Source organism: Podarcis vaucheri (genome assembly GCF_965113315.1).
Source record: "Podarcis vaucheri genome assembly, chromosome: 13".
In the NCBI taxonomy this organism is placed as follows: domain Eukaryota; kingdom Metazoa; phylum Chordata; class Lepidosauria; order Squamata; family Lacertidae; genus Podarcis; species Podarcis vaucheri.
The window spans coordinates 44421141-44447659 of NC_138751.1; the positions used below are offsets into that span (position 1 = coordinate 44421141).

The following is a 26519-nucleotide window of genomic DNA, read 5'->3' on the forward strand; positions in this document are numbered from 1 at the left end:
CAATTGCAGAGGCCAGAATATGCTTCCCGCCAGGTCTACAGCGTCAAGGCAAATCCCAGCGCTAAGAAAAAGGTTCTGGGACCAGGCTCTGTCATTCTCAGGGCACCTAGGCTCCTGGATGAAAGCACGCATTGGCAAGGGGCGAAACTCAATTACCAGACACATGCCGTTAATCACACCATCTCTGGTTACAGCCCAAGACTCATCGGCCACCTCGTCTTACGGGTAACCTGGTGCCTTGAGCTTAATTTACTTGCAGGATGGCAGGGGAGAGGCAGAAATCCAGATGCCCTATTAAATATTCAAGGGCACTCACCTAATCGCAGCATTCAGACACTGCTGTCTCACCGAAGAGGGTGAAAGAAACTTCCCACAAATATATATACTCATACATATGTGGTGACTACAGTACTGTGGAAGAAAAGCTAAAGTTCTTCATAGCACTGTGCAGATCATACCGCAGTGCACACAGTCCCAGCACTGTTACACAGTGGGGATTTGTTTTGTTCTTGTTCTTATCCTGTATTATTTGCTTTTATTTTGTATTTTTAGGCTGTGGACTGCCCTGAAATCTCTGGATGAGGGGCGGCATACAAATTTAATAAACAAACAAAACTACGCTCTATAAATTAAGACAAACTCATAATACACACAGAGACACACGTCTAGTGTCACAAAATACCATATTTTTTGCACCATAACACTCACTTTTTTCCTCCTAGAAAGTAAGGGGAAATGTCTGTGCGTGTTATGGAGGAAATGCCTACGGGTGGCATGCCTATGGATTTTCCTCCTCTAAAAACTACGTGCGTGTTATGGTCAGGTGCGTGTTATAGAGCGGAAAATACGGTACATGGGCGAGCTCTCAGGTGCACTATCTCACCTTAATTTTCTCAGTCACATTCGCATTTTGCATTCATAAATACATGCACCAACATGGTTTATATTCCACCGCCCATATCTACACCTTTAATTGCATACACAACTTCCAGGAATACCTGCAAAAATACAGTCAGGAACAAGCCAGGCCAGAAGATACAACTTCCTGGCAGTTTAGATTTTGCTTGAGCAATCAGGTACTGTTCCCACCCCCCTTTACATGTGTCATGGGTTAGTGGGAGAGCAGGGATCCCCCCAGATCCCTGGGTGCCAGACTTTCCCCTCTAGATTCTTGGGTGCTGGGGTTTAATCAGAGCTTGTTTTTTTGCCAGACAGAGGGGCAAAGGGAGAGGACCAATGAGGGACACTCTTGGTGTTTGGATTTGATATCCCGCTTTATCACTACCCAAAGGAGTCTCAAAGTGGCTAACATTCTCCTTTCCCTTCCTCAGTCACAACAATCACTCTGTGAGGTGAGTGGGGCTGAGAGACTTCAGAGAAATGTGACTGGCCTAAGGTCACCCAGCAGCTGCATGTGGAGGAGCGGGGAAGCGAACCCGGTTCACCAGATTACGAGTCTACCGCTCTTAACCACTACACCACACTGGTTCTGCACCCACTCCATGGAAGGCTTCAGGTGTAAATGTGTGTAAAATAAACCATATTTCTTAAAGATACTAGTCTCCGCTTCATCTCTTTCCAAAGGAACACAAACCCTGGTTAAGTGCCAAGGTCCCAGGGATTTCTTGCTATCACTCGGCAGAGACTGGGGTGGCCTGTGACAATACCTTCTTTGTGCTTCAGCTTACATCAGGATTCTCCAACATGGAAAGAGCGTTGCACAGAACGTTTCTGTCTCTCCGCTTCCATTTTCTCAATGCCGTAACCAGCCGAGGGATGCAACCCACACCCAGTTTACTCCAAAACAGCCCCATAAAAAAGAATGGGATAGTGCTGGTGTAAACTTGCAGTGGCTCTCCCTCTCATGAAGCAAGCCTCCCATGACAAACTCCCTCATGCATACACAAGCAGTAGGACGACTGCACCCACGCACACATCTTGCCGCACATACCTTGGCACGGCGTGAGGAATACACAATCAGCACACAGGTACACATTCACTGCGGCTCCTATCCTGTCACACTCGGCGGCAGTCATGCGCTAAGAAGACAAGCACACGCACATCCGTTCCCTTGCACACCACCTCACACGTCGACAAGTGGCAGCCCCGCTCATGAGACTTCCAGTGCAAAGACAAGCTTGGCATTCTGTACAATCAGAGCTAGTACATTGTTTATCCCAGGCCCAGTTTTTAAAAAAACCAAGAGCTTGAATTGAAACAATGGTTTTCTGTCCCACTACAGGTGTTAATTAACATAGCAAAGCTTGGATGGTTGCGCTGTCACCAATTACTGTTGTTGTGAAGAGGCAATGTATACACTTATCTTGTATACATTGAAGCTTTCTGCTGAACTGTCACACACACACATTTCATAGCTATTTGACTCCACTATTAACGTTTCTCTCTCTAGTCCAGGGTTTCCCAAACTTGGGTGTCCTGTTGTTTTTTAACTACAATTGCCATAATCCCTGACTGCTGGTCTTGCTAGCTAGGAATGATGGGAGTTGTAGTCCAAAAACAGCTGGAGACCCAAGTTTGGGAAACCCTAGTCTTGTCCCCATCCATCCATCCATCCATATACATGTCAGCTGTTTCATACATCTGATGAATTGGGTTAGGTCATTTTATGCCACAAGAAATTTGTTAGTCTTTAAGGGGCCATAAAACCATAAAATGAGATGTCCAGATAGACAGAAATCACATCCTCAGTCCCAAGTCATCTGGAAGATTGGAAAACGTTTATTGAATATATGGGAAATAATTGTGCACAGCTGAAAATGCTGGCAGCATCAAGATAAATTCAACAGTGTAAACTAGTTTTGATGGATGCAATAATAGAAACTGAATTGTATAGTTTTTGTAAAATATGCAGGGATTTATGATATGTAAAATGAACCATGGAAAGAGAAGAAGGGAAATCAATCATATCTTATGGGTGTAAAATGAGTATTTTAAATTGTAAAATAGAAAATTTAATAAAAAATATATGTAAAAGAAAGAAAGAAAAGAAACGTCATCCACAGGAACCAATTAAAGTCTTAGGGCTATTCCCACGATAACTTCAGATGCAACTACTGCACTTCTGTAGCTTCCACTCTCTATGTTCGACTGATATGTAAAAGGATTAATTTCTAAGCAGAGGTGTAAAGTGACTCTCAGGTGCATGGGGTTCAGCTGTAGTTACACAGTGGGAAGAAGCAGGCATTTTTCACATGCTGAGAGATACATGTCCAAAGCCTCAGATACCACCATAGTCCAAGAATTACTTTGCATACTCAGATCTAAATCAACTTAATCCAGCATTCTGTTTTCACATATGATGGTGGACACCTCTGGAAGCACACAAAGCAGAGCATGGTGAACAGAACTAATTTTTCTGCAGACTGCCCTTGCCTCTGCTGCTAGACCATATGTGGACATGGAAGCACAGGACAATTTTGCTGTGTGGCTAATTGATGGACTTGTCCATTATGAATCTTTCTGATCCTTTTAAAAAGCCATCTCTGATCTAAAGGCCACCATATCTTAAGAGGTCAGAGGTTTTATTGCCATCAAATGGTATATAAATTTTGTTACATGAATAAAATAAGTATACCTTCTAGCAGTGAATTCTTCATGGGTTCTCAAAATCTAGTCCACAGATCACAAGTGTGGTGTGTGGCAAGGATGCAGAACAGTTAATTATATCTGTAGGGTCCTGAACTTCATTTTTTTAAATGAAAAAAATGTTTCGATCAGGGCTTTTAAAGAAACCTGTAGAAGACCTTTCCCTCTCCCTTACCTTATTCTGAAGCTATACATTCCAGGAATTGACTTTGGTTTTAAGCCCTCTCACCATCTGCCTGGAACAAATATATTCATGGCCACAGAACTGACTAGCCATTATTATTATTATTATTATTATTATTTCAAACCCATCTGACTGGATTTGCCCCAGCCACTCTGGGTGGCTTCCAGCATATACAAAAACATAATAAAACAGTACATTAAACTTCACTATACTGGACCACATCCAGATGTCTTCGAAAAGTTGTATAGTTACCGTACTTATTTACTTGACATCTGATGGAAGGGTGTACCATAGGTTGAGCGCCACAACTAAGAAGGCCCCTCTGCCTGATTCCCTGTCACCTCACTTCTTGCAATGAGGGAACCGCCAGAAGGCCCTCAGAGCTGGACCTCAGTGTCTGGGCTGACCGACAGCGATGGAGACCCTCCTTCAGGTATACAGGGCCGAAGCCATTTAGGGCTTTAAAGGTCAGCACCAACACTTTGAATTGTGCTCAGAAACGTACTGGGAGCCAATGCAGGTCTCTCAGGACCAGTGTTATATGGTCCTGGAGGCTGCTTCCAGTCACCAGCCACACACACCCTCATACATAAAAGGGAACACCCACAACTGAATCTGAAGGAAAGATGCAGAGAATACTTACTGGTTCAACTCAAGGTCCAAGGTGAAGGCTGAGCCAAAGGCATGGACAAGGAAACTCACCTGGGCCAGGTGTATAACCTGATGGAAACAAAGAGAGACCATGTGAGGTCACATTCTCAGGTTCTTCCCTGGCATTTATTTTAAGTGTATCAGTTACACCAGCCTTTCCCAAGCAGCTGTCCTCCAGAAGCTGCCGGACTACAGCTCCCATCATCCTCAACCACTGGCTGTGCTGGCTGGAGCTGATGGGAGTTGGAGTCCAGCAACATCCAGAGGGTTTAGTATATCTAAACCTGCCCTTTCCCACTTCCAATAGTAGAAGAAGTGATTAAAACAAACAAAAAACCTCAGTTCAGAAACAACAGAGAAATGCACAGTATTCTTCCGCCCTCAGTCCCAGGAAGAGACCATCAGGGCTTAGGATGAGATAATTCACCCTCCCCTCCTTTGTAAAACCCCTCACCTTCAAGTAATGGGCACCCATAGCCAATGCTGGAATTCTGGGCCCTTAATTTCTGGAGGGGGGAAAGTGTGTCCTATAGAACGAAAAATACGGTCATACAATGGCCTGGATAGCTCATTTGGTTAGAGTGTGGTATTGATAACACCAGGTCGCAGGTTTGATCCCCATATGGGACAGATGCATATTCCTGCATTGCAGGGGGTTGGACTAGATTGGCGTTTCCCAAACTTGGGTTTCCAGAGGTTTTTGGAATACAATTCCCACCACCCCTAGCTAGCAAGACCAGTGGTCAGGGATGATGGGAACTGTACTCCAAAAACAGCTGGAGATCAAAGTTTGGGAGACACTGGAGCAGATGATCCTTATGGTCCCTTTCAGCTTCATGTTCTATGAATGCACACCCCTGGGCATGTGCAAAGTGCAATTCCCTCATCTTTTGATTAAGCATACTCCCTCCATACATCTCTGATAATGGATTTCTATATTGGCTTGGCTTAAGCTGCTGCAATGTTCTCTCTCTCTCTCTCTCTCTCTCTCTTTCAAAGGAAATTAACTATGCACATAGCGGTTTTCCTATTCTAGATAGCTATCTGGAAAAACTCCCACTTATCAAACCAAAAGAAGAAGAGTAGAAGAGTTTGGATTTAATATCCCGCTTTATCACTATCCGAAGGAGTCTCAAAGCGGCTAACATTCTCCTTTCCCTTCCTCCCCCACAACAAACACTCTGTGAGGTGAGTGAGGCTGAGAGACATCAAGAATTGTGACTAGCCCAAGGTCACCCAGCAGCTGCATGTGGAGGAGCAGGGAAGCGAACCCGGTTCACCAGATTACGAGTCCACCGCTCTTAACCACTACACCACACTGGCTCTTGTCCATCTGCCCAAGTATATCACCTTTGAACATGCAGGTTCCATTTGTCTATTACGGAGAATAAACTGCTGGCAGACCTGTCCTCTATAAATTTGTCTGATCTCTTTTAAAGCTTTCTAAGTGGGTAGTTCTCATCACATCTTGTGGCACTAAATTCCGTCAGTCAATGCTGCATTTTGCAAAGTCCTCCTTTCCCCCAGTCCAGAATGTACTGCCAACAGAATTTACTGCGTGTTTTCCTGGACCAAATCGCATCAAGTGAAAAAAGCGATGGACTTGTAAGATCCATTGAGATGGGGAAATAACTTCATATACAGGGCAGAGCTATGTGCTGTTGGGAGGAAGGGTGAGTACTGAACAGTTGAGTCCAAAAAAAGTTCTCAGAAGGACTGGATGTAGCAGGTTAAAAGCTTCTGGGGTTGAGCCCTGGCTCAAAGGAACCCCTGCTCAAATGCTGCTGCAGCAAATTGGGATAATGCAATTTTTGGCTGTGCGATGGAGGAAAGGAAGGGAGAGGGAGGAGGAGGGAGTGACTAAGGTTGGATGTGAAGGTGACTCAAACATTAGGGCCAGTTCTGGTTTCTCTGCTGTGCGCTCTCTCCTTTCTTTAAGGTGGGAGGAGGGGGGGAGAGAAAAGGAAGGAAAACGCAGGGTGAAATTACAAGAGCATTTCAAGGACTGAAAAATAAGATTTCCAGGGAGAGACATCAAGGGATCAACATATTTAGCTGCAATCAAAAAGATGACTGAAGGGTATGACACTTTCAATGAGCACTCCAATAGAAGGAATGTGTTTTAACTCTTGCTGTGGACTGATTTGTGCATCCACTTTAGCATCTTGTAATAAATGTGCTTCAAACCTTAATTCTATATAGATTCGGGGGGGGGGGGGCTAAAATGGGGTAGAAGAGAGGTGAAGGAGCCCTAGCAAGGCCAAATAGTTTCGACTCATCTTTGCCCCATGCTAGGATAATCAGCTGTGTGCAAGCAAATTGGATCGCCATATTTTAAAGAGCAAAAAAGAGGACACATTTGCCGACTTCTGCTTCTAACTATGGATTGCTACGACTCTCATTTTACATACCCACGAAGAGGACACGTCCTGGGGAAAGATGACATATGGCAACCCAGAAGGACTTGTATATCTGGTGTGCTGAGTAAGGCAGCATACAGAGTTCCCTACAAGCAAGTAGTGGCTAGTGGACCGGCCAAGAAAAAGCAGTAAGAATTGGGCTATCTGATTGAAATGCCATGAACTCCCTTGTCAGCCAGGAGCTGTTGTCATTTAAGATAACAACCCTGAATGCAAATATCTTTAAGCAGCTATCCTCTCGCGTACTTGGACTTTCAAAAGGCTTTTCCCCAAGTGCAATGCTTTCCCTGCGTAAATTAAGCAGGCATGGAATAAGAGGGCAACTCTGCTTACGGAATGGCAAACTGGTTTAAAAAAAGGAAGAAAGCAGCGAGTAAGAATAAATAGACAATAAACACAATTGGAGAGACGGAAGTGATTGGGGATCACTTGTACCAGGACTTCGTTCATAAAGGAAACTGCCTTGGGGTTTTTTATTATTACAATCAAGCGGCAGCATATAAGTGTTGTGAAATAAAGAAAGAAAGAAACTGAAGCAAGATTGTTATGGCAGGTCCACCTGTGACTTAGGTATTTTCACTAGACTGCACAGTCCCTATATGCATTCAAAGTATATACACCAGCCTGGAGACTTTAGTCATGTATACTTTCAATGCACAGAAGGGATCCAGAGGTCCATTCTACACAATGGCAGAAATGAGTCCTCAGTATGGCGCCACTTACTTTTTGTAACTTCCTCCAGTTACATATCAGACAGACACTGATATGTGTCTGTCATATCACATGGATCACAGTATGTGATCAAATCCCACCTGAAAATAGTGACAGTCTGGAAGTGCTCCGTGTCTACTATATTCACTTAAAACAAAAAAGGTGGGGTCTAACTATTGCTTCAAATGAGCCATGAGCTGAACGCTTCCTGACCTGACCTTGCTGCCTGCTGTCAGTTCAGGAAGTATTATCCTCGGCCAAATCCAGTTTTGGCACAGGCGCTGAGCAAAAGGTGCCCAAATTGACAGAGAGCAGCAAAAGCAGGCAGGGGAAGAGAAGGGAGAAAACATAGCTCTCTTCACCTGTGAGTCTCTTTTGGGGTAAAACATTAGTTTCCCCACATACATTTTCTACATGTATATGGCAGACACATAAATACCAAATGCAATTGGACATTCATTATTCTGCTTTCTGTTTTACAGATTCCATCTGTGTTTTATTCATTTTTAACAGTTTGGTGGGTTTTATTTATGTTCTATCAATCAACACTTTTATTGTGTACACCTCTTATAAAGCTCTCTTCCCCAAGTAGAAATCTGGCTGCCCTGTTACTGTTAGTTTGGCCCTTGGGAGCTGCAGATTTGAAGCTAGGGGATATTTATTTATTACATTTATATAGCCACCCTATAACAAGAGTTTGCTGAGTAGCTCACAAAGCGAAAGCATCACCAACAACATTAAAAAGCCTGCACAAAACAATGAACTATAACAAATTAATTAAATGCAATTAATTGGTAAACTGACTTTTTTATTTAAAAAAAACCGTTTGACTACCAGGTAAATCTTGGAAAGTAATTGTACATGACGGGAATTAAAAATACTGCCTGATCAGAATTCAGATGGACATTGCAGACTTAAATTGATTTAGAAGCCTTGCTCAATAATTTCAGTTGCATAGCTGCTGGTTTCTAGACACTTAAGTTCTTCCACATTACAGCCCTTTAGCAAAGCTGAGGCTTTTCCTCAATCAACAGAAAGAATCAACAGAACATAATTAAAATGCGGATTCCACAAAGCACCTGATATAGCACTATATTGCCCAGCAATGCCTTTTCCCCATAGCCAGAATCCCTTTCCTGCTCACCAAAGGTCCCCTGCAACATTACTTAGCGATTTCCTCTTTGCAAATTCAGTCTGTTTTCTATCTTCTTGTTCCGTGCAGTGTTGCTGATTAATTACCATTTCTTTTTTCTCAGGAGAGGGTCTTTAATTACTGGTCTCCTGTTCATTTCTCTCATAGCAAAAATGAAAAGAAACCAGTAATTATCCTGAAAGGGACATCGGTTTTCAGACCAAGAATGTAAAGATCAGGCAGCAAAGTTTCTTAAAGAAAAAGTTTTTATTTGGTTTTGCCAGACAAAAGCAAAAGGGTGCATTTCAGTAAAATGAAAAAATGCCCACCCTTCAAAGGGGGTGGTCTACTTATATACCTTTCTTGCTAAGCATAGTTCAGCCCCTTACCCCTCCCCATCTATTGCATATTCATTATAGCTCTACCAATCAGATTGGTGGCTGCCGTGTTCGGTTTCAAGCTTGCACTAATCACTAGATGGCGCTGCTGGCTTATAAGCTGCTTGACCTCTTCACTATTTCCAGTAAATGAGCCCCTAGCCCACACATTTCTGGGAATGGGCTGTGGTTTCTAAATAGAGCCCATCTCCGGGGTCTTGCGGTCTTCGTGGTGGGCAACATCCTGTTATTGTGTTAGTCAGGGGCTCGTTTCTCAGAAATAGCTTAGTACATGCAAAATTCCCCTAACCACAAGCATGCAACTGCTGTTCTTGCAAAATATAACAGAGACCTGGTTTGCTCTTAGCTGGCTCTTCTAGAGAATAGAAAATGGCCTTTTGCCTGGTAGGGGTACAAGATAAGATGGCTCCCGTCTGGCTCTCTCAGTCTTCACCCCTTCATTCCCCCCTTTCCATCCCGAAGATGCAGAACCCAGGTCAAGGTTCCTCATCTTCGGTTGATGGACCTATAGATGCAAAATCGTAGAGAGCCAGAACCTGTGTGCGTGTTGCTGCATTAACTGAGCGGCTCACCATTTGGCGTACAATCTGAATAAGACAAGGTACAAAGCATGATAAGGCGATTACAATAAGAAAGAAAACCAGAACCACAAGTAAAATCTCCTTTAACCATGACCATCCTGGGAGCCAAGAGGTAAGCCAATTCCAAATACTGGGAAGACCTGTACCATCTTGACTAATCTTGTGGAACAAGTCAGCTTGCTTCTTAATGCGCTCAACATCATTCTCCACACGTTTACTTTGGTTGTATATGGATGCTAACTCCCTAATGCGCCAAATATCTGTCAACACGCGTTGGTCTCGGTTAATGTATACGCAGCAGGAGGAGTTCAGAAAGGCACAAACCCCTCCCTGGCTGGCCAGTAGGTAGTCCAAAGCAATCCTGTTCTGGAAGGTGGTAGCGGCCATCTGCCTGATTTCCAGCTGAAGGGCCATAAGGGCATCAGCCGTGGAGTTAGCTACTAGGGCCAGTTGTGCTACCTCTTCCTGCAGGGAGGTTAAGGCATCTGCGGTGGAGGCCGCAAAGATCTCCAGTGAGGCTGAAATATTGACCAGTGCTCGTTCTACCTCATAAACTCCAAGGCCAGGGAAAAACGCTCTCATAAAGGAGTGAAAGCCGGTGTTTCTGACCACCAGGGGGTTGTCTGCCCTGCGGTAGCGGGGGCGTGCCACTCCCGGGAAGGTGTCATGGAGTGTGAGCCCTGGGGCCAAGGTTCCTAAGGTGCAGGTCCCATACCAATTGCGAGGCAAAGTCTTGTAAGCTGTGTGATCGCAAAGCCAAAACCATCCCTTTCTCCACCCTGGTGTGGCAAGGGGCCAGGCATTGTAGTGCCAGGGGTGGTCTAAGGTCTGTTTAGCGCGGGTCACATTATGTATGTAAGTACACCCTGAGTGAGTGCCCACAAAAACCTCGCTTGGAATGTCTGGCTGCCACCAATCGTCAGGGGGAGTATGGTTCCTGTAGTAGGCTTTCCAAACGGCACTGTCCACAGGTGGTATACTCCTGTGGATGCACGGGCCTCCCTCTATGACCCTGTCAAGGCTCCAAATGTGGTGTCGGGGAACTCTGTAGGACTCGTTAAGCCATGGACCTATGTCGGACACGTTCAGCCATGGACCTATCAGCAGACGTAGAAAAGAAGTTGCATTCATAGAGAAAGGTACTCCCGTTATGGGGATCCCCTGCCCCATATGCATGGGGACGTGCACGCATACCCAACATTCTGACCTATTGAGGCTCTTGGCTACCGCCGTTGTCATGTTTAGGAAGGTATTGTCCTTCCACCCCGTGGCCATTTGCGAGGTGAGGACCCATAGGAGCCAGAGGATGACCTGATTCCTCATCTTGTTCAGTACCGCAGAACAGGGGACTGTACCACCAACACAGGAATCCTACAAAAATGGCAATGCCGCAAGCAAAAAGGAGGGTGGCCCACCAAGGCCAGGGCATGGGGCTTCTAACTTCTGGCCGTGCTACGGCGTGAACAGCGTGCACACACGTAGCGTTCCCACTCTTCCCAGGGAAAGGTGTCTGTCCGGAAGTGGAACACTGCTAGGCCTTGGGAACTGCGGGGGTGGCGGTAGACCCTGTAAGTTTCGAAAAAGGGGCCCACTCCCCGGATGAGGCCGAAGGGCCTAAGAGCCCACTCCTGAGCCTCTGAAGCTCTGTAGACCAGCCACAAGGGAAGAACGGTGTGTTGGCGCAGGGTAAATGTATAGTGGCCACACCTGAACGCTCCTTCCTGCAAAAAGAAGCTGCTTCGGGTTACTGGCCGGGCAAACCACTTGTAACACTGCTGTGCTGACCAGTCCTCGTGATAGGGTTCTAACGGGGAAGGGCGTCTCTGCATGCGGTGAGATTTCTGTACCTAGTTGCCAAGATACCAGCGGTAGCGTCCTTCCTGGGCCTGGCGATATGCAACGTCCAGGAGCTCCGCTAGTTCAGGACCCCTAACGTTCCAGGGCCTATACCAGGGTCTGGATTCTTCTGAAGCTAGGAGTACTGTCTGCCGGCCTGCTGGTCCTATTGGGTGGTTGTCGCCCACGTGGCCTCTAACCAGGGCGAAGGTAGGCTGAAACCCTGGGGTGGCAACCCTTATGCAGCCACAAGAATATCCTGCCACATCCACAGGTATTGGGTGTGGGGTCACCAAGCCTATTAGTTCAGGTCTTACTCTGGGATTTTGGGAGGTTCGAGCCACCACAACAACCACAGGTGGGGCTGCGGGATTTACGGGTACTTGTTCAGCAATCTCAATACGCCCCGGGGTCAAGCTCCCTCCCATTCAACACCTGAGCCAATATTCCTTCAACACCCGGGTCAGGGTCTGGGCGTGGTATGCCAAATGGGGTTGGTACTGTGCTCCACCTCCCCGGTCCAGTGCTCTCCCCCCCCTTAGGCAGTGGGATATCTCCCCTCCAAAACAGGAGCGGGCGAAAACTCGATAGAGTTCGACCGTTTCCTCGACTTCGCGTAGGAGCAATACCCACGTGCGTTGGGACGTGTCGTGGACAAGGAGCCACAGAGGGTAAGTGGGATGCCTCACTGCCGCTGCCCTGTGAGGCCCCCGCTCCCAATAGCCGACAAGGACGCCGTCCCTTACCACCGGTAGGACGAACCACTCGTAGCAGAGGTCAGCAGGCCAGAAGGATTGGTATGGCTCGGTGGGGTCAGGACGATAGGACATAGAACAAAACGGTAGGCACAGAATAGAGAAAGGGGAAAGTCTCTGTGAAAGTCTTTGTGATGATCAGTCGCAGGAACAGTTGCCCGTGGCCTAACGCACTTCCGGTGGCGTCAGACGCAAGGTGATGATCCGTCGCAGGAACCGTTGCCCGTGGCCTGACGCGCTTCCGGTGGCGTCAGACACAAGGGTTCTTGGAGAGAGTCAATTTCAGAGGGTCAGCAGGGTTGCTTTTGCACGTCCAGACACCCTCAGACTTCTTCAGACGTGTGTGATGGATCCAGGGAGTCACCTCGGCTACTTTCACCGCGGTAGGAGTGGAGAGGAGGACGGTGTACGGGCCTCGCCACTTCGGGATGAGAGGGTCGCGCTTCCACTCTTTCAACCACACGGAGTCCCCTGGCTGGAACTGGTGGACCGGCTCAGCGAGACTGCAGGGTGTGCGCTCGAGGGTGTACCTGGAAAGGGAAGCAAACACACGGGACAAGGATTGCACTTGTTCCTGGGTAATATGGTCTCCCACCCGGCCCAAACTGGCGGGGAGGTCTCTGACGAAAGGGGGTGGCCTGCCATACAAAAGTTCAAAGGGTGATAGTCTCAGTCTCTTGGTTGGAGCACTCCGGACCCGAAACAAAGCAAGGGGCAGGACATCTATCCAGCATAGTCCTGTCTCTTGTGTCAGCTTGGCCAAATGGGTCTTCAAGGTGCGATTCATGCGTTCGGTTTTCCCTGAGCTCTGGGGTCGGTACGCTGTGTGGAGCCTCCATCTAATGTGCAGCGCTTTGCATACTTCTTGCACAACCTTATCAATGAAGGCCGGCCCATTGTCGCTGCCAATACTTCTGGGGAGGCCAAAGCGGGGTATGAGTTCATTCAATAGTTTCTTGGTCACCTCCCGAGCTTTTTCTGTTCTAGTGGGGTAGGCCTCTGTCCAGCCCGTCAGGGTGCAGACAAACACAAGCAGGTATTTGATGCCCCTTGCGGATGGTAGTTCAGTGAAGTCCACAATCAGGCTTTCCATAGGGGTAAAGCCAACGTGTTGTACTCCCGGAGGAGGGAGGTGGCCTTGTCTGGGGGTGTTCTTGGCGCACAGGACACACCTCTGGGATATAGCAGCAACTAATTGAGCAAGGTTAGTGATATAGAAAAGTCTCCCAAGGTGCGCCCTGGCAGCTGGACCCCCTAGATGAGTGGACTCGTGGTAGTTCTTCACAATCACGGTAGCCAGATGTTGGGGCACAAACACACGGTTGTCAGGTAGACGGAACCATCCTTCCTGGAGCGTCGCTCCTTCCTGGCGTGCCCACTGCTTTTCCTCAGGTGTGTAGCGTGGTTCCACGTCGTCTGGAGTGAATTCTGGGATGAGGGCTGCATGGAGTGCTGGTGGAGGTTTCAAAGCTGCTTCCCGAGCCGCACTGTCTGCTTTCCGGTTGCCCCTAGTGACCGTGTCCCTGCCTCTCCCGTGGCCCTTGCAGTGCATCACGGCAATCTTTTCAGGACCCCATACCGCTTCCAGTAGGGTCTCAACTTCTGGACCGTATTTCAGGGCTTTCCCGTGGGCTCCGATCAAGCCCCGCTCCTTCCAGAGGGCTCCATGCGCATGCAGGGTTAAGAAGGCGTACTTGGAATCTGTGTAGATGTTAGCCTTACATCCAGCTGCCAATTGCAGGGCCCTGGTTAGTCCAATCAATTCGGCCTTTTGGGCAGAGGTGCCGGGGGACAAAGGTTCTGCTTCCACAACTTCCTCATTGGTCACTACAGCATACCCGGCTTTCCGGACGCCGTCCAGGACGAAACTACTACCATCTGTGTAGTATACAACGTCTGGATTCTTCAGCGGCTCATCCTTCAGGTCCGGTCTACTGGAATAAACCTCATCCATCACTTGGAGACAATCGTGGTGTTCTATAGTATCTGTGTCAGGCAAGGGCAGTAGAGTAGCTGGATTGAGGGTATTGACAACTCGTAGATGTATTCTGGGGTTTTCACACAGCAGGCCTTGGTACTTGGCCATGCGGGGGTTGGTCATCCAATAGTTCCCCTTGAATTCCATAAGGGTAAGAACGGAGTGGGGCACATTCACATGCATCTCCTGGCCGAACGTGAACTTGCCTGCTTCTTCTACAATGGTGGCGGTGGCGGCCACGGCCCGCATACAGGGTGGCCATCCTTTCGCTGTGGGGTCTAATTGTTTGGAGAGGTAGGCGACGGGCCGATTCCAACTGCCTAGCCTCTGAGTCAGGACCCCAGCGGCTACGCCGTTTTGTTCATGCACATACAATTGGAATGCTTTCCCGGGATTTGGCAAACCCAGGGCTGGTGCGGCCATGAGGCATCGTTTAATAGTCTCAAAGGCTTCTTGTTGGGCCGGTCCCCATTCAAAGGGATCTCTTTCTCCTCCTCTAGTACTTTCATTGAGGGGTTTGGCTAAAATACTGAAGGCTGGGATCCAGATTCTGCAAAAGCCTGCTGCTCCTAGGAAACCCCTCAACTGTTTTCTGGTAGTGGGTTCCTTCATGCAACAGATGGCTTCCTTTCTCTCAGGGCGCAGTGCCCTCTGCTGGTGCGACACATTAAAACCTAAATACTTCACTTCTTCCTGACATAATTGAGCTTTCTTTCGGGAAACTTTGTATCCCGCCTCCCACAACAGGTGGAGCAATTCTTCGGTGCCCTCCCTACAAGTCTCATAGTCCACTGCCGCAAGAATGATGTCATCAACGTACTGGAGCACCACCTTGTGGCCAGGCACGGAATTGTACCGCGCCAGGTCTTTTGCCAATGCTGTGCCAAAAAGAGTGGGGGAGTTCTTAAACCCTTGGGGAAGTCTCGTCCAAGTGAGTTGCCCTTTTGTGCCGGTCACTGGATCCTCCCACTGGAAGGCGAAAAGGGGTTGGCTTTGAGGGGCCAGGCGGCAACAGAAAAAGGCATCTTTAAGGTCTAGAACGGTGAAGAAGGTGGCTTCCGGTGGGATGAGACTTAATAAGGTATATGGGTTTGGCACGTTGGGGTGTAGGGTCTCTGTGGCTTGGTTGACGACCCTTAAGTCCTGTGCTGGACGGTAGTCATTGGTGTGAGGCTTTTTAACTGGCAGTAGAGGGGTGTTCCATTCAGATTGGCACGGTTTGAGTAACCCATACTGAAGTAAACGGTCTAAATGTTTCTTTATTCCTTCCACTGCCTGGCGTGGCAAGGGATACTGTCTTACAGATACTGGCGTTGCAAAAGGCTTTAATTTGACTATGATAGGTGGTATATTGATGGCTAATCCCGGAGGATTGTCTTCAGCCCAGACGCCAGGTGGCGCTTTAAGGTTTTTCGGGATATGATCATTCGCAGAGACTGGCTGGGGCTCGGCGGCCAATGCTGCTAGAAATCGCCATGAATGTTCTCTGGGCACTGTAACTGACATTATGCCACTTGCCTGTGGGGGCAATTTCAACTCGGGTCCCTTGGGGGTGAAGGTAATTTGAGCCTGTAGTTTGGAGAGGACGTCTCTTCCTAACAAGGGCACTGGGCACTCAGGTATGTACAAGAATTGATGGGTCAGGTGACGCCCCCCGATCTGACAGTCCAAGGGTTGTAGGAATGGTTTTCTTGAATAATTGCCAGTGGCCCCCACTATGTTCACTGTTCTCTGGCTTTCACGTTGAAGGGGAGTAGTCAAGACTGAGTATTGGGCACCAGTATCGATCATAAAATTGATAAGTCGGTTCCCTAATTTGATTTTGACCATGGGTTCCGATTGGGAACCTGAGAAGGCTGACTGTGTGCCTACAAGGGAGGAACCCGGTCCATCCTAGTCTTCATAGTCGCCCATGGCTGCCAGACCCACAAGGTCTGTCCGGTCTGGTCCTCTGGCGTATCTTCCTTCCACTATCCTGCCCCGGCGTTCCCGTCCTCGGCCTCCTCCCATCCTTCCTGGCTGGTTCTGGGGGCACTCGGCTTTCCAGTGGCCCTCTTGTTTGCATATCGCACACTGGTTTCTTCCTAAGCCTTGATTTTTTTCCTCCCCCTCGGCTGCGGGGCTCTGACTGACTGCGGCGGACCTCCCGGTTCCCTGGGCGGTGCGCGATTGCCGCGGCTATCACTGCTGCCTTTTCCTTCATCCACTGCTTTTTCTCCTTCTTCTCCACATCCCCCCTCTGCTCAAAGACCTTCTGGGCGATGGCCATGAGTTGGGACCTGGTCATGCCTTGGAACCCGGGTTGTTTTTGAATTTTTACTCTAATGTCTTTTGCACACTGTCCAATGAAGGAGGCATTGACCATCAACTCATGTGCGGGGGTTTCGGGGTCGAAGGGAGTCCAAGTTCGGTAAGCGTCTATCAGGCGTTCCAAGAAGTCGCCAGGACTCTCGTCTGGCCGTTGCAGGACACTCGAAACTTTGGACAGGTCAGTGGGTTTTTTAGCTGCCCTACGTACTCCATGTAGGAGAATTTCTCGGTAGGTGGTTAGGGTGGTACGGCTGTCTGCATTATTTGGATCCCAATGTGGGTCCGCAAGGGGATACCGATTTGGCCATTCCTGTTCATCCACCTGTTGATCCCTCAAATATTCCAAAGCCTGGGTATTGATTCTCCTCCTTTCCTCCGAGGTAAAAAGGGTATTCAGTAATTGCTGGCAATCTGGCCAGGTGGGCTCATGGGCTGCAAATATAGAGGACAGTAGGTCCAACATTGCCTGGGGTTTTTCAGCGAATGGCGGGGTGTGGGTCTTCCAGTTAAACAAATCAGTTGTGGTAAAAGGAACATATTGAAGGGTAAATGTTCTTTGGGGCGGCGGTGGCGGCGGGTTATCGCCGTCGGCTGCTCCTGCTGCAGGCGCCGGAGGCGGGCTATCATAAACCACGCGAAGGGGGGTCATTACTGCTGCTTTCGCCTCTGCAGCGGCCTTACATTGTTTCATATACAAGCTCAATGCTTTGTATCGGGCCTGGCCATAAGCTTTTACAGCGTCTCGATACATGACGGTATTGGTCCTCTTTTTGGCCGCCTCTTCCCTCAAGGTTTTAAGGTGGGGATATATTTCTTCTAGGATCTGATCACTGGGTTCTGTCTGGTCTTCTCCTGGGGCAGGTTTTCCCCCTTCAGCGCCTATTGGAACATATTGGGGCGGCGGCAATGGTGGAGCGTTGGGGACTTGAGGGGCTTGTCCCTGTTCTCCTAAGGGGGCCACTACGGTCGGTGGAACATACGGCGGTGGGGCTAAGACTTCAGCCTCGGGTCCCTGGTAAATGGGTTTCTTGGGACATTTTCCTGACTTTGTGCCCCTAACTTCAGCCCTGAGGGCCATGACTTTGCAATATTCAGTCCTGCATTTCTTCAACCAGGGGGGGGTTTTATCTACCACACTCAGCCAACTGTCTATATAGGGGATCTGGTCAGGATGTCCCCCCTGGTCCTTGATGATATTTCCCCATAAACTGGCGACCAGGGACCGGTCAAAGGTGCCGATGGACGGCCATTCCGTTCCTTGCGTTGGCCAGTCTAATTCACACAGAGTTCTTAGGCGTTCTGGTGTCATAGTGACACCGTAGTCTCCGCTGAAGCCTTTTTTAAAGTTGTTCAACATACATTGAAGGGGAGTAACATTCCCGGTCGATGCACCCCCACCCATATTTAGTATGGCCCTTTACAACGTCACCACACCAAAAATTCACAAACTCACAGAATCAATTCAGACTTTTTCCGGACGGTGTCACTCTTTCCAAACATACACCTTTTGCTGCAGATTGTGACTCGTCGCGGTCGCCCGGACAGAGAAATGCACAATCCTACTTCCGCGCGGCCAAGGGATGACTAAATCCCGGCCCCATTCATTCATACAGTCACCCTGTAACATACGTGCACAAGAGTGCCTCTTTCGCCAGACGTTGTACAATCCAACTAACCACCCAGCAATTCCAACCCTCTTTTACCTCTTCTTAATACCTAAGTGTGATTGGATGCCAGGGGGACACTCCTTCCCCCTTTGTCCAGACACACTGGGGGTGTGATCAGGACCCCCCTTCTCCTTAATTATTAAATAAGGAGGTTACCCTATCGGGACCCGTTGTCATCTACTCACCCACTGCCGGCTGATTCTGAGACCTAGGAACCTCGGTTCTTTAATCCGTTGCTCTCCTCCAGGATGCAGACAGCAGAGGGTCAAGTCGCCTTCTGTCCTCCTCCGAAGAAACAGTTCGGTGGGCGCCTTGGAAGCAGGAGGTCTGTTGGCCCCCTGCCGTCCCTGCCCAGAGGGCAAGGGAGCTGCCTCCTGGTCAGGACTTAAGGTCCTTAGGATCCGAGTCACGGCACCAAATGAAAGGGACATCGGTTTTCAGACCAAGAATGTAAAGATCAGGCAGCAAAGTTTCTTAAAGAAAAAGTTTTTATTTGGTTTTGCCAGACAAAAGCAAAAGGGTGCATTTCAGTAAAATGAAAAAATGCCCACCCTTCAAAGGGGGTGGTCTACTTATATACCTTTCTTGCTAAGCATAGTTCAGCCCCTTACCCCTCCCCATCTATTGCATATTCATTATAGCTCTACCAATCAGATTGGTGGCTGCCGTGTTCGGTTTCAAGCTTGCACTAATCACTAGATGGCGCTGCTGGCTTATAAGCTGCTTGACCTCTTCACTATTTCCAGTAAATGAGCCCCTAGCCCACACATTTCTGGGAATGGGCTGTGGTTTCTAAATAGAGCCCATCTCCGGGGTCTTGCGGTCTTCGTGGTGGGCAACATCCTGTTATTGTGTTAGTCAGGGGCTCGTTTCTCAGAAATAGCTTAGTACATGCAAAATTCCCCTAACCACAAGCATGCAACTGCTGTTCTTGCAAAATATAACAGAGACCTGGTTTGCTCTTAGCTGGCTCTTCTAGAGAATAGAAAATGGCCTTTTGCCTGGTAGGGGTACAAGATAAGATGGCTCCCGTCTGGCTCTCTCAGTCTTCACCCCTTCAATCCTTCCCCACAAAACAGGGAACAGAAGCTGACGAATGAAGTCACAGTCCATCACTAATTCCCCCGGCCATGCTGAACAGGAATATGTGAGGCAGAAGCTTTTAATTAAAGACACAATGTCTCTTGAAAAACCACAGTAGTGCTTTCTCACTCCTGAACAGGCTGCTGGTTCACTGCAAACAACTTCAACAAAAATCAGATATGAAAAAGATGAGAAGCAACATTGGCAGGGGTGCCAACTTGAATAAACTATGTTGGGGGCAGGTAACCCTTGCCTCGCACAACCAATCGCAAGATGTAGCATATGCACACCATTTGAATGACAATGCCCATCAACTTTTGGGAAGCTCGGCCACCTCAAATATTTTATTGGGGGGAAAGGGACCTCAGCCCCTAGGCGTTGGCTCCTATGAACACTGGGATGCAGTTGTTTTGCAACAACGTCAAATGCATTCTTTGTAAACAGTGAGTGAGCGAAGCATGGCAATTCCAGACTAATTAGCTAGAATGGAAGCAATCTCAGTACATGCCCAGAAGCATTTCCACTTCATTATGATTTCTATTGGGACCTGGGTGGCGCTGTGGGTTAAACCACAGAGCCTAGGGCTTGCCAATCAGAAGGTCGGCTGTTTGAATCCCTGTGACGGAGTGAGCTCCCATTGCTCGGTCCCTGCTCCTGCCAACCTAGCAGTTTGAAAGCACGTCAAAGTGCAAGTAGATAAATAGGTACCACTCTGGCGGGAAGGTAAATGGCGTTTCCTTGCGCTGCTCTGGTTCGCCAGAAGTGGCTTAGTCATGCTGGCCACATGACCCGGAAGCTGTATGCCGGCTCCCTCGGCCAGTAAAGCGAGATGAGCGCTGCAACCCCAGAGTCGGTCACGACTGGACCTAATGGTCAGGGGTCCCTTTACCTTATCATTTCTGTTATGTACTGAAGTTCTCACCCTGTGCCAGCAGGGGGATACTGTAGATAGTTTTCACTCAGGTCCACATATGCAAATAAGGGATTGAAAGTGACGTTCAGTGATTGGATAGTTACAGAAAGTGATTACTGTTGCGTTCTAGTGGAGCTCTATATAAGCAGGCTGGCTGAACCCTTCAGCCCAGTTCTGTTCTGGCCTGTGAATAAACAAGAGCTGTTTGACAAATCGCTGTGTCGTCTGATAGGTTCACCCACAACTTAACAATTTCACATTCTGTGGGATGGAGGCCTGTGCAGCCCCCACACCCCTCCCAAAAAAATTCCATAGGGCAGCTGTCACAAGGAAAAGGATTGTCAAAGTGTTTGGGACACAAAAATGGTACCATGCACAGTGAGGAATCTGAACAGAATCCTGCCATGCCCAGCCTGATCAATCTTCCCACTCACTTATCTAGGCAATGCAAAGATTTTGTTCTGGAGTTAGCTACCACCTGGAGGAGGGTGGGGAGGGACTGAAAATCACAAAGGACAACCTGCGGTTTTAACCGCCCACCCGCTGCAGTCAGCTGTGCATCACACTTGCTCAGCACCTTGGGCTCCCCCACCCACCCTGCCCCAGCCAGCAATCCACCACCAGAAGCAATTCTACCTTTGCTTCCATCGTGGCTGAGTGATTATCTTATTCATTATGGATGAGATATTCTACATGCCTTCCATTTAATCTAGTTTAACACTTGCATACACCTACAGCAGAGAGTTTAATGGAATCCGTTAAAGAGGGTTGAAGGTGGGGGTGGGAGAAGAGTAGATTGGAAACATTTACAGGTGAAACTTTCTGAGTGGAAAGCGTGTGGGAGACATTAGCATACCTCCCAACATTACTCCAATGAAAATAGGGACATCCTATTATTATTATTATTATTATTATTATTATTATTATTATTATTCGTCCATCTGAATGGGTTGCCCCAGCCACTCTGGGCAGCTTCCAACATATATAAAGACATAATTAAACATTAAGAAACTTTCCAATATAGGGCTGCCTTCAGATGTCTTCTAAGGGTTGTATAGTTACTTATCTCCTTGGCTCATAACGCCATACCCCCCAACATTTCTCCAATGAAATTAAGCATGTCCTAAGGAAAAGTGGCACATTCCGGGATCAAATCAGAAACCAGGATGGCTTTTGTAAATCCAGGGCTGTCCCTGGAAAAGGGAGACAGTTGGAGGGTCTGTTTTAGGGAGAGAATCTTCACAATCAAGGGTGTTGTTGGGCAGCAGAGGAAGGTAGAACCCAAAATCTTTTGCGGCAGACCCCAGATTTCTTGCATCTTCCCCTTTTTTAAAACTTGATCTTTTTAAGAAGCCGTTGTTTTATCATAAGACTTGAGTTATCCACCATCTTAATTTGCCCAGAGGCACACTCTGTAATTGGATGGAACAGGGAAGGAGACATATATGCAAATTTCATCCAAATCTGTATCATGAGCCTGTGCTTCACTCAAGTCTTTTACAGTGCCTATACTAACAATACCCCATTCTCAATAGTGCCTTGCTAATGTTTCCTCAAAGGCAGAGGCAGTCTCTTGCGCCTGGATTCCCAAGGTCACATTCACACCATACATATAAAGCACATTTAAGGCACATGGATTTCCCCACAGAACCCTGGGAATTGTAGTTTACCACACATTTCACTTCCCAGTACTCTTAACAAACTGCAGTTCCCAGGATTCTTTGAGTAAAGCCGTGTGCTTTAAATATATGGCATGGGTGTAGCCCATCAAATTTTGTACCCCAAGATACCAACTAGATGGCATTAGATGCCATTTTTATTTCTGTATTAATCTCACCCTTTTTGAACAATGCCCAGGCTGGGACAGATATTGCTCCTTCTTCAGGAAGATCCCCAAACTCTACTTTAGGGGCCCTGAAGTTTAAACTTCTTTTAAGGAAAAAACGGAGGTAGAAATGTTGGGAGATCTAATCCTGGATCTTTCACATCTCAATCTAGTTTGGCCTTAAGCCATAAACTGTGTGCCATGAAGAAATGTACTCCCAATGAGATATTAATAAAATATTTGTGTGACTCCCAAACACCTACTTACAGACTTCTGCATCTCTGTCTCATTTATTGACCAGGCCTAAAAAGGTAAAGGGACCCCTGACCATTAGGTCCAGTCGTGACCAACTCTGGGATTGTGGCGCTCATCTCGCTTTAAAGGCCGAGGGAGCCGGTGTACAGCTTCCGGGTCATGTGGCCAGCATGACTAAGCCATTTCTGGCGAACCAGAACAGCGCATGGAAACGCCGTTTACCTTCCCGCTGGAGCGGTACCTATTTATCTACTTGCACTTTGATGTGCTTTTGAACTGCTAGGTTGGCAGGAGCAGGGACCGAGCAACAGGAGCTCACCCCGTCGCGGGGATTCGAACCGCTGACCTTCTGATCGGCAAGTCCTAGGCTCTGTGATTTAACCCACAGCGCCACCCGCGTCCCTTGACCAGGCCTAGCCTTCTTCAATTAGCCTGCTTTGGGTTGGGTGATTCTGCCATAGCTCTTCAGAATCCAGAAGAAATGAATGACCTGATAATTTTGATCTGATGCAGAGATACGGAAAAATCACCTGCCTTTGAAGGATACTGCCTGTTGGGTCTCTGTATGGGTCACTGATCTGAGTTTGCCTCCTTTCAAGCATCCCCAGAACAGTGACACACAAAGAAACAAAGAAGTTGGGAATCCTCTAAGGGCTATGCCTTTTGCATAGTGCTTGACCTTTCGGAGTGAAAGAGTAAAGGGTAATTCCAATTTTAACTTCCAAAAATGGACCTCAGCTATCAGAGGCATGGAAATCAAGGGGCTAACTTGCATTTGTTGGCGTAGGAGGAAATGACTCTCCTACCAAAAGCCTAGATCTCTGGACAACAACTAGATTTTGCAAAAAGGCCACTTTGCACAGGGAAGGGAGCCAAGGCTCTGAATTCTGCCAGAAAGTTCCACAGATGTTCTGCCCTCTGAATCTCCAGCCTCTGCCCCATTGGGGGAGGGGGTTGTTGAGATCCAAGGCTGCCAGCTGTCATTTCCTAGCAGAGCTACTGGTGGGGCGGGGGGAATCCCTCTTGTTAAAAGGAGCCAGGAGCCGTTCAGTTCTGTTTGGCTGTCTATAAGTCTCCACTGCTCTCTCCTCTTAATTCCCTTGCATCTTTGCACTGTTCGCGGAAGGCTGAGCCAAACAAACTCCAGGATTCATTCTGTAGTCGAGTGGCTTGGCAACTCCATATGTTGAGAGAAAAAGAGATTTTTTTAAAACTGTTTCCAGTGAAAAAGATGTGAAAAAAAGATCAGGAGACCCAAACGTAGAAGGGAAAGAATGGTTTGCAAATGTTTTTAAGTGGGGCAGGGCTGGAGGATAACCAGTATGAGAAATGTGGTTTTTGAGACACAAAACATGTACTATCCTCCCCCTTAGGTTCTAGTTGGAATATTGATATATCTAACAACCTATACTAAAAATAAACCCATTAACATGTCTCTATTCTTTGCAAGAAAGACAAGCTATTTCTCAAGTGTGTTTCGTGGGAGGATTTGGTGCAAAGCAAAGTACTGCTTGCATAACAGCTCCCCTAAAAACCATGGTGGGGTGTGTGTGTGCACCAAGTCCTGTGGTTTCAAACCAACAGTTTCTTCCTTCCTTAAGAATGCAAGAATTGCTTTGATAAATCAAGTGGTGTCAGTAAGATTTCAGTGATGAAGCTCTCAGTAGGGAATGATGCCAGCCCCCAGCATGCTTCCCCCCCCAGCATGCCCCCCTACCCCAGCTAGCTAGCTAGCTAACTAGCTAGCTTCTGAACGTAGAAGTTTTTGCTTTGCTTTGGCACAATGTCATCTAACCTCCCCATAAAGGAAACAAGAAAGAATGCTCATTAAATGGCCAACATCACCTAATCTCCCTGCAAACAAGTCAGGTTGAATGTTCAATAAATAGGTCATCCGGCAGCAGTCTAAATTAGTTGTCATCAATAGGTCTTGTGGCAGTGAATTGTGTGTAGCTCAGGATTATAGCAACATGTTAGATCAGATCCAGCCATCATTTTCCAGTGGTGGACAACTAGATGCAACAAGGAAACCTCATAAGCAGGGCATGGAGGCAGCAACTTTCCCCTGCTGTTTGCCTGCCTGCAAACAGCATTAAGAACTTGGAACTTCTGTACTTTGAGACGTACATTGCAATCCTAACCATGTCTGCTCTAAAAACTCCTGCTGAATTCAGTTGGGCTTCCTTCCAGGTAAGAGGGGTTAAGATTACAGCTTTATTTATTTGCAAACTTCTTCCACCCCCTCCACTGGTAATTTCAAAGTGATTTGCAACAAGGTTTGCAAGGTTATATTTTCTATCACAGCTGCTACCCAGTCCTCCATGCAAAAGTTAGGAAAGAAAGAAAGAAAGAAAGAAAGAAAGAAAGAAAGAGCAGCAGACACAAAAAAGATAATGAGTGCTAGAAGAAAAGCAAACAGTGAAGAGTTTCATATCCAGGGGTCAATGAAATTAGCACTGAAATATGGAGTTGTTAAGCTAGAGTACATGGGAAGGTTATCTAGGCGAAGGGCAAGGAACCTCTGGCACTCCAGATGTTGTTGGACTTCAACTCCCATCGGCCTCAGCTACCAACACCAGTAGGAAGGAACAATAGGAGTTGTAGTCCTATCTGGAGGGCCACTGGTTCACCACACCATATCTAATACATTTAAACTTTCCAATGGCTTACAATGGGATCCATACCAAATCAGGTTTCCTGTTATTGAGGAACAGCAGTGCTACACTGAGAATTGACTTTGGCCTTTCCCTGGGCCTCCCCAACCCCAACCCCTCTGCATCCTTGATCTTCAGCTGGGGGACTGCAACCAACACATAGGTCACGATTTTGCCTAAACCCCACACACACCCAAAATCCAAAACCAGCAGGGCCACAAGCATCTTCCAACAAGAGAGGAAAAAGAAAAGATGTGCACAGAAAGTTATAAGGCCAACAGGGAAGGTGTGTGTTTTTGTGCGGGCACAGTGGCAGACCTTGGCATCTCAAATTTCAGTGGTGCCCTGTGCAATGCCAAAATCTTCCTTTGGAAGTCGTTGCTGGTGGTACCAAACTGATCGTGCTCCCCTAGATCTGCCTTTGATGTGTGTGAAGAGGCAGGTCTAGACAGTGAGACAGTGGAATAAGTAACACACAAGACATGAAAAATCCAAATTGGCCCGATTTGGGAGGTTAGAGTTAAAAGTGAGATGTGAGCTTCGGGGTCCTGAAAGCTACTGCATACGTGTTCCCCCCAGCCCCATCAATTTTCTCTGACTCCTCATGCTTCCCTTTTTTCTGTGACATAGAAACCAGGGCAGAGATTTCTAATTCTGCTCTAAGTCAGGACATTTACAGTTGCAGCATTTCATGTTGCCATGTTTTAAGACTTGAATGGTATATCCAAATATTGTTCTACAGTGGTACCTCGGGTTACATACGCTTCAGGTTACATACACTTCAGGTTACATATGCTTCAGGTTACAGACTCCGCTAACCCAGAAATAGTGCTTCAGGTTAAGAACTTTGCTTCAGGATGAGAACAGAAATTGTGCTCCGGCGGCGCGGCAGCAGCAGGAGGCCCCGTTAGCTAAAGTGGTGTTTCAGGTTAAGAACACTTTCAGGTTAAGTACGGACCTCCGGAACGAATTAAGTACTTAACCCGAGATACCACTGTACTCTGTTTACAATTTCTGATTGCAGTTTTATTTTATTATGCTCTTAAAATGAACTTGCACAACCTTGGAACCCAGCTATCACACAACCCTTAGAACCAAGCTATCTGGCAACTCAGATATAGCCAATATAATATTAGTCAATAGTTCAAAAAAGAGCACGAAGCTCTGCTTTTATCTAACAATTTCAGTCTTTCACAGCTTTTTCCTATTTATCCTGTGTAGAGGAGTTGAGAACTTGTGAAGCATTCTGCTTTGATGTAGTACTCAGTTTCCAAAGCTTACCTACAATTGCCAAAAAATATTGTTTTAGGAATCCTTGGCAACAGTAAGTAAAACTAGCCAAAACAAAATTCAAGGGACCAGATGGAAAGATCAAGATCAGCCATAAATGCTAGTGTTTCCTGTTCAAAGGAAGGAGGCTGCTGGGGCTGCAATATTTATTGCCTTCCTTGAATACCCATTCTGTCATTTTCATGTGATCACCACATATGTGAACCCTCATTTCCTTGGGACCTTCCAGTAGCTAACGCGCTGCTAACCATCTGCCCCAATTTTGCCCCT

At 47.3% G+C, this 26519-nt stretch overlaps 1 protein-coding gene across 5 annotated transcripts in view; it reads right to left on the reverse strand.

Moving 5' to 3' along the window:
- The window catches only part of ADAM11 (ADAM metallopeptidase domain 11), a gene marked incomplete at its 3' end in the record, with an annotated part of 84861 nt that overhangs the window by 51845 nt on the left and 6497 nt on the right, over positions 1 to 26519 (reverse strand). For all 5 annotated transcript variants that reach the window (XR_014212798.1, XM_082194832.1, XM_082194831.1 and 2 more), the window contains one exon: positions 4434 to 4510. Coding sequence is in view for 4 of the 5 variants with exons in the window: in XM_082194832.1 (XP_082050958.1) it covers positions 4434 to 4510 (77 nt within the window). The remainder of the gene's footprint in view (positions 1 to 4433; positions 4511 to 26519) is intronic.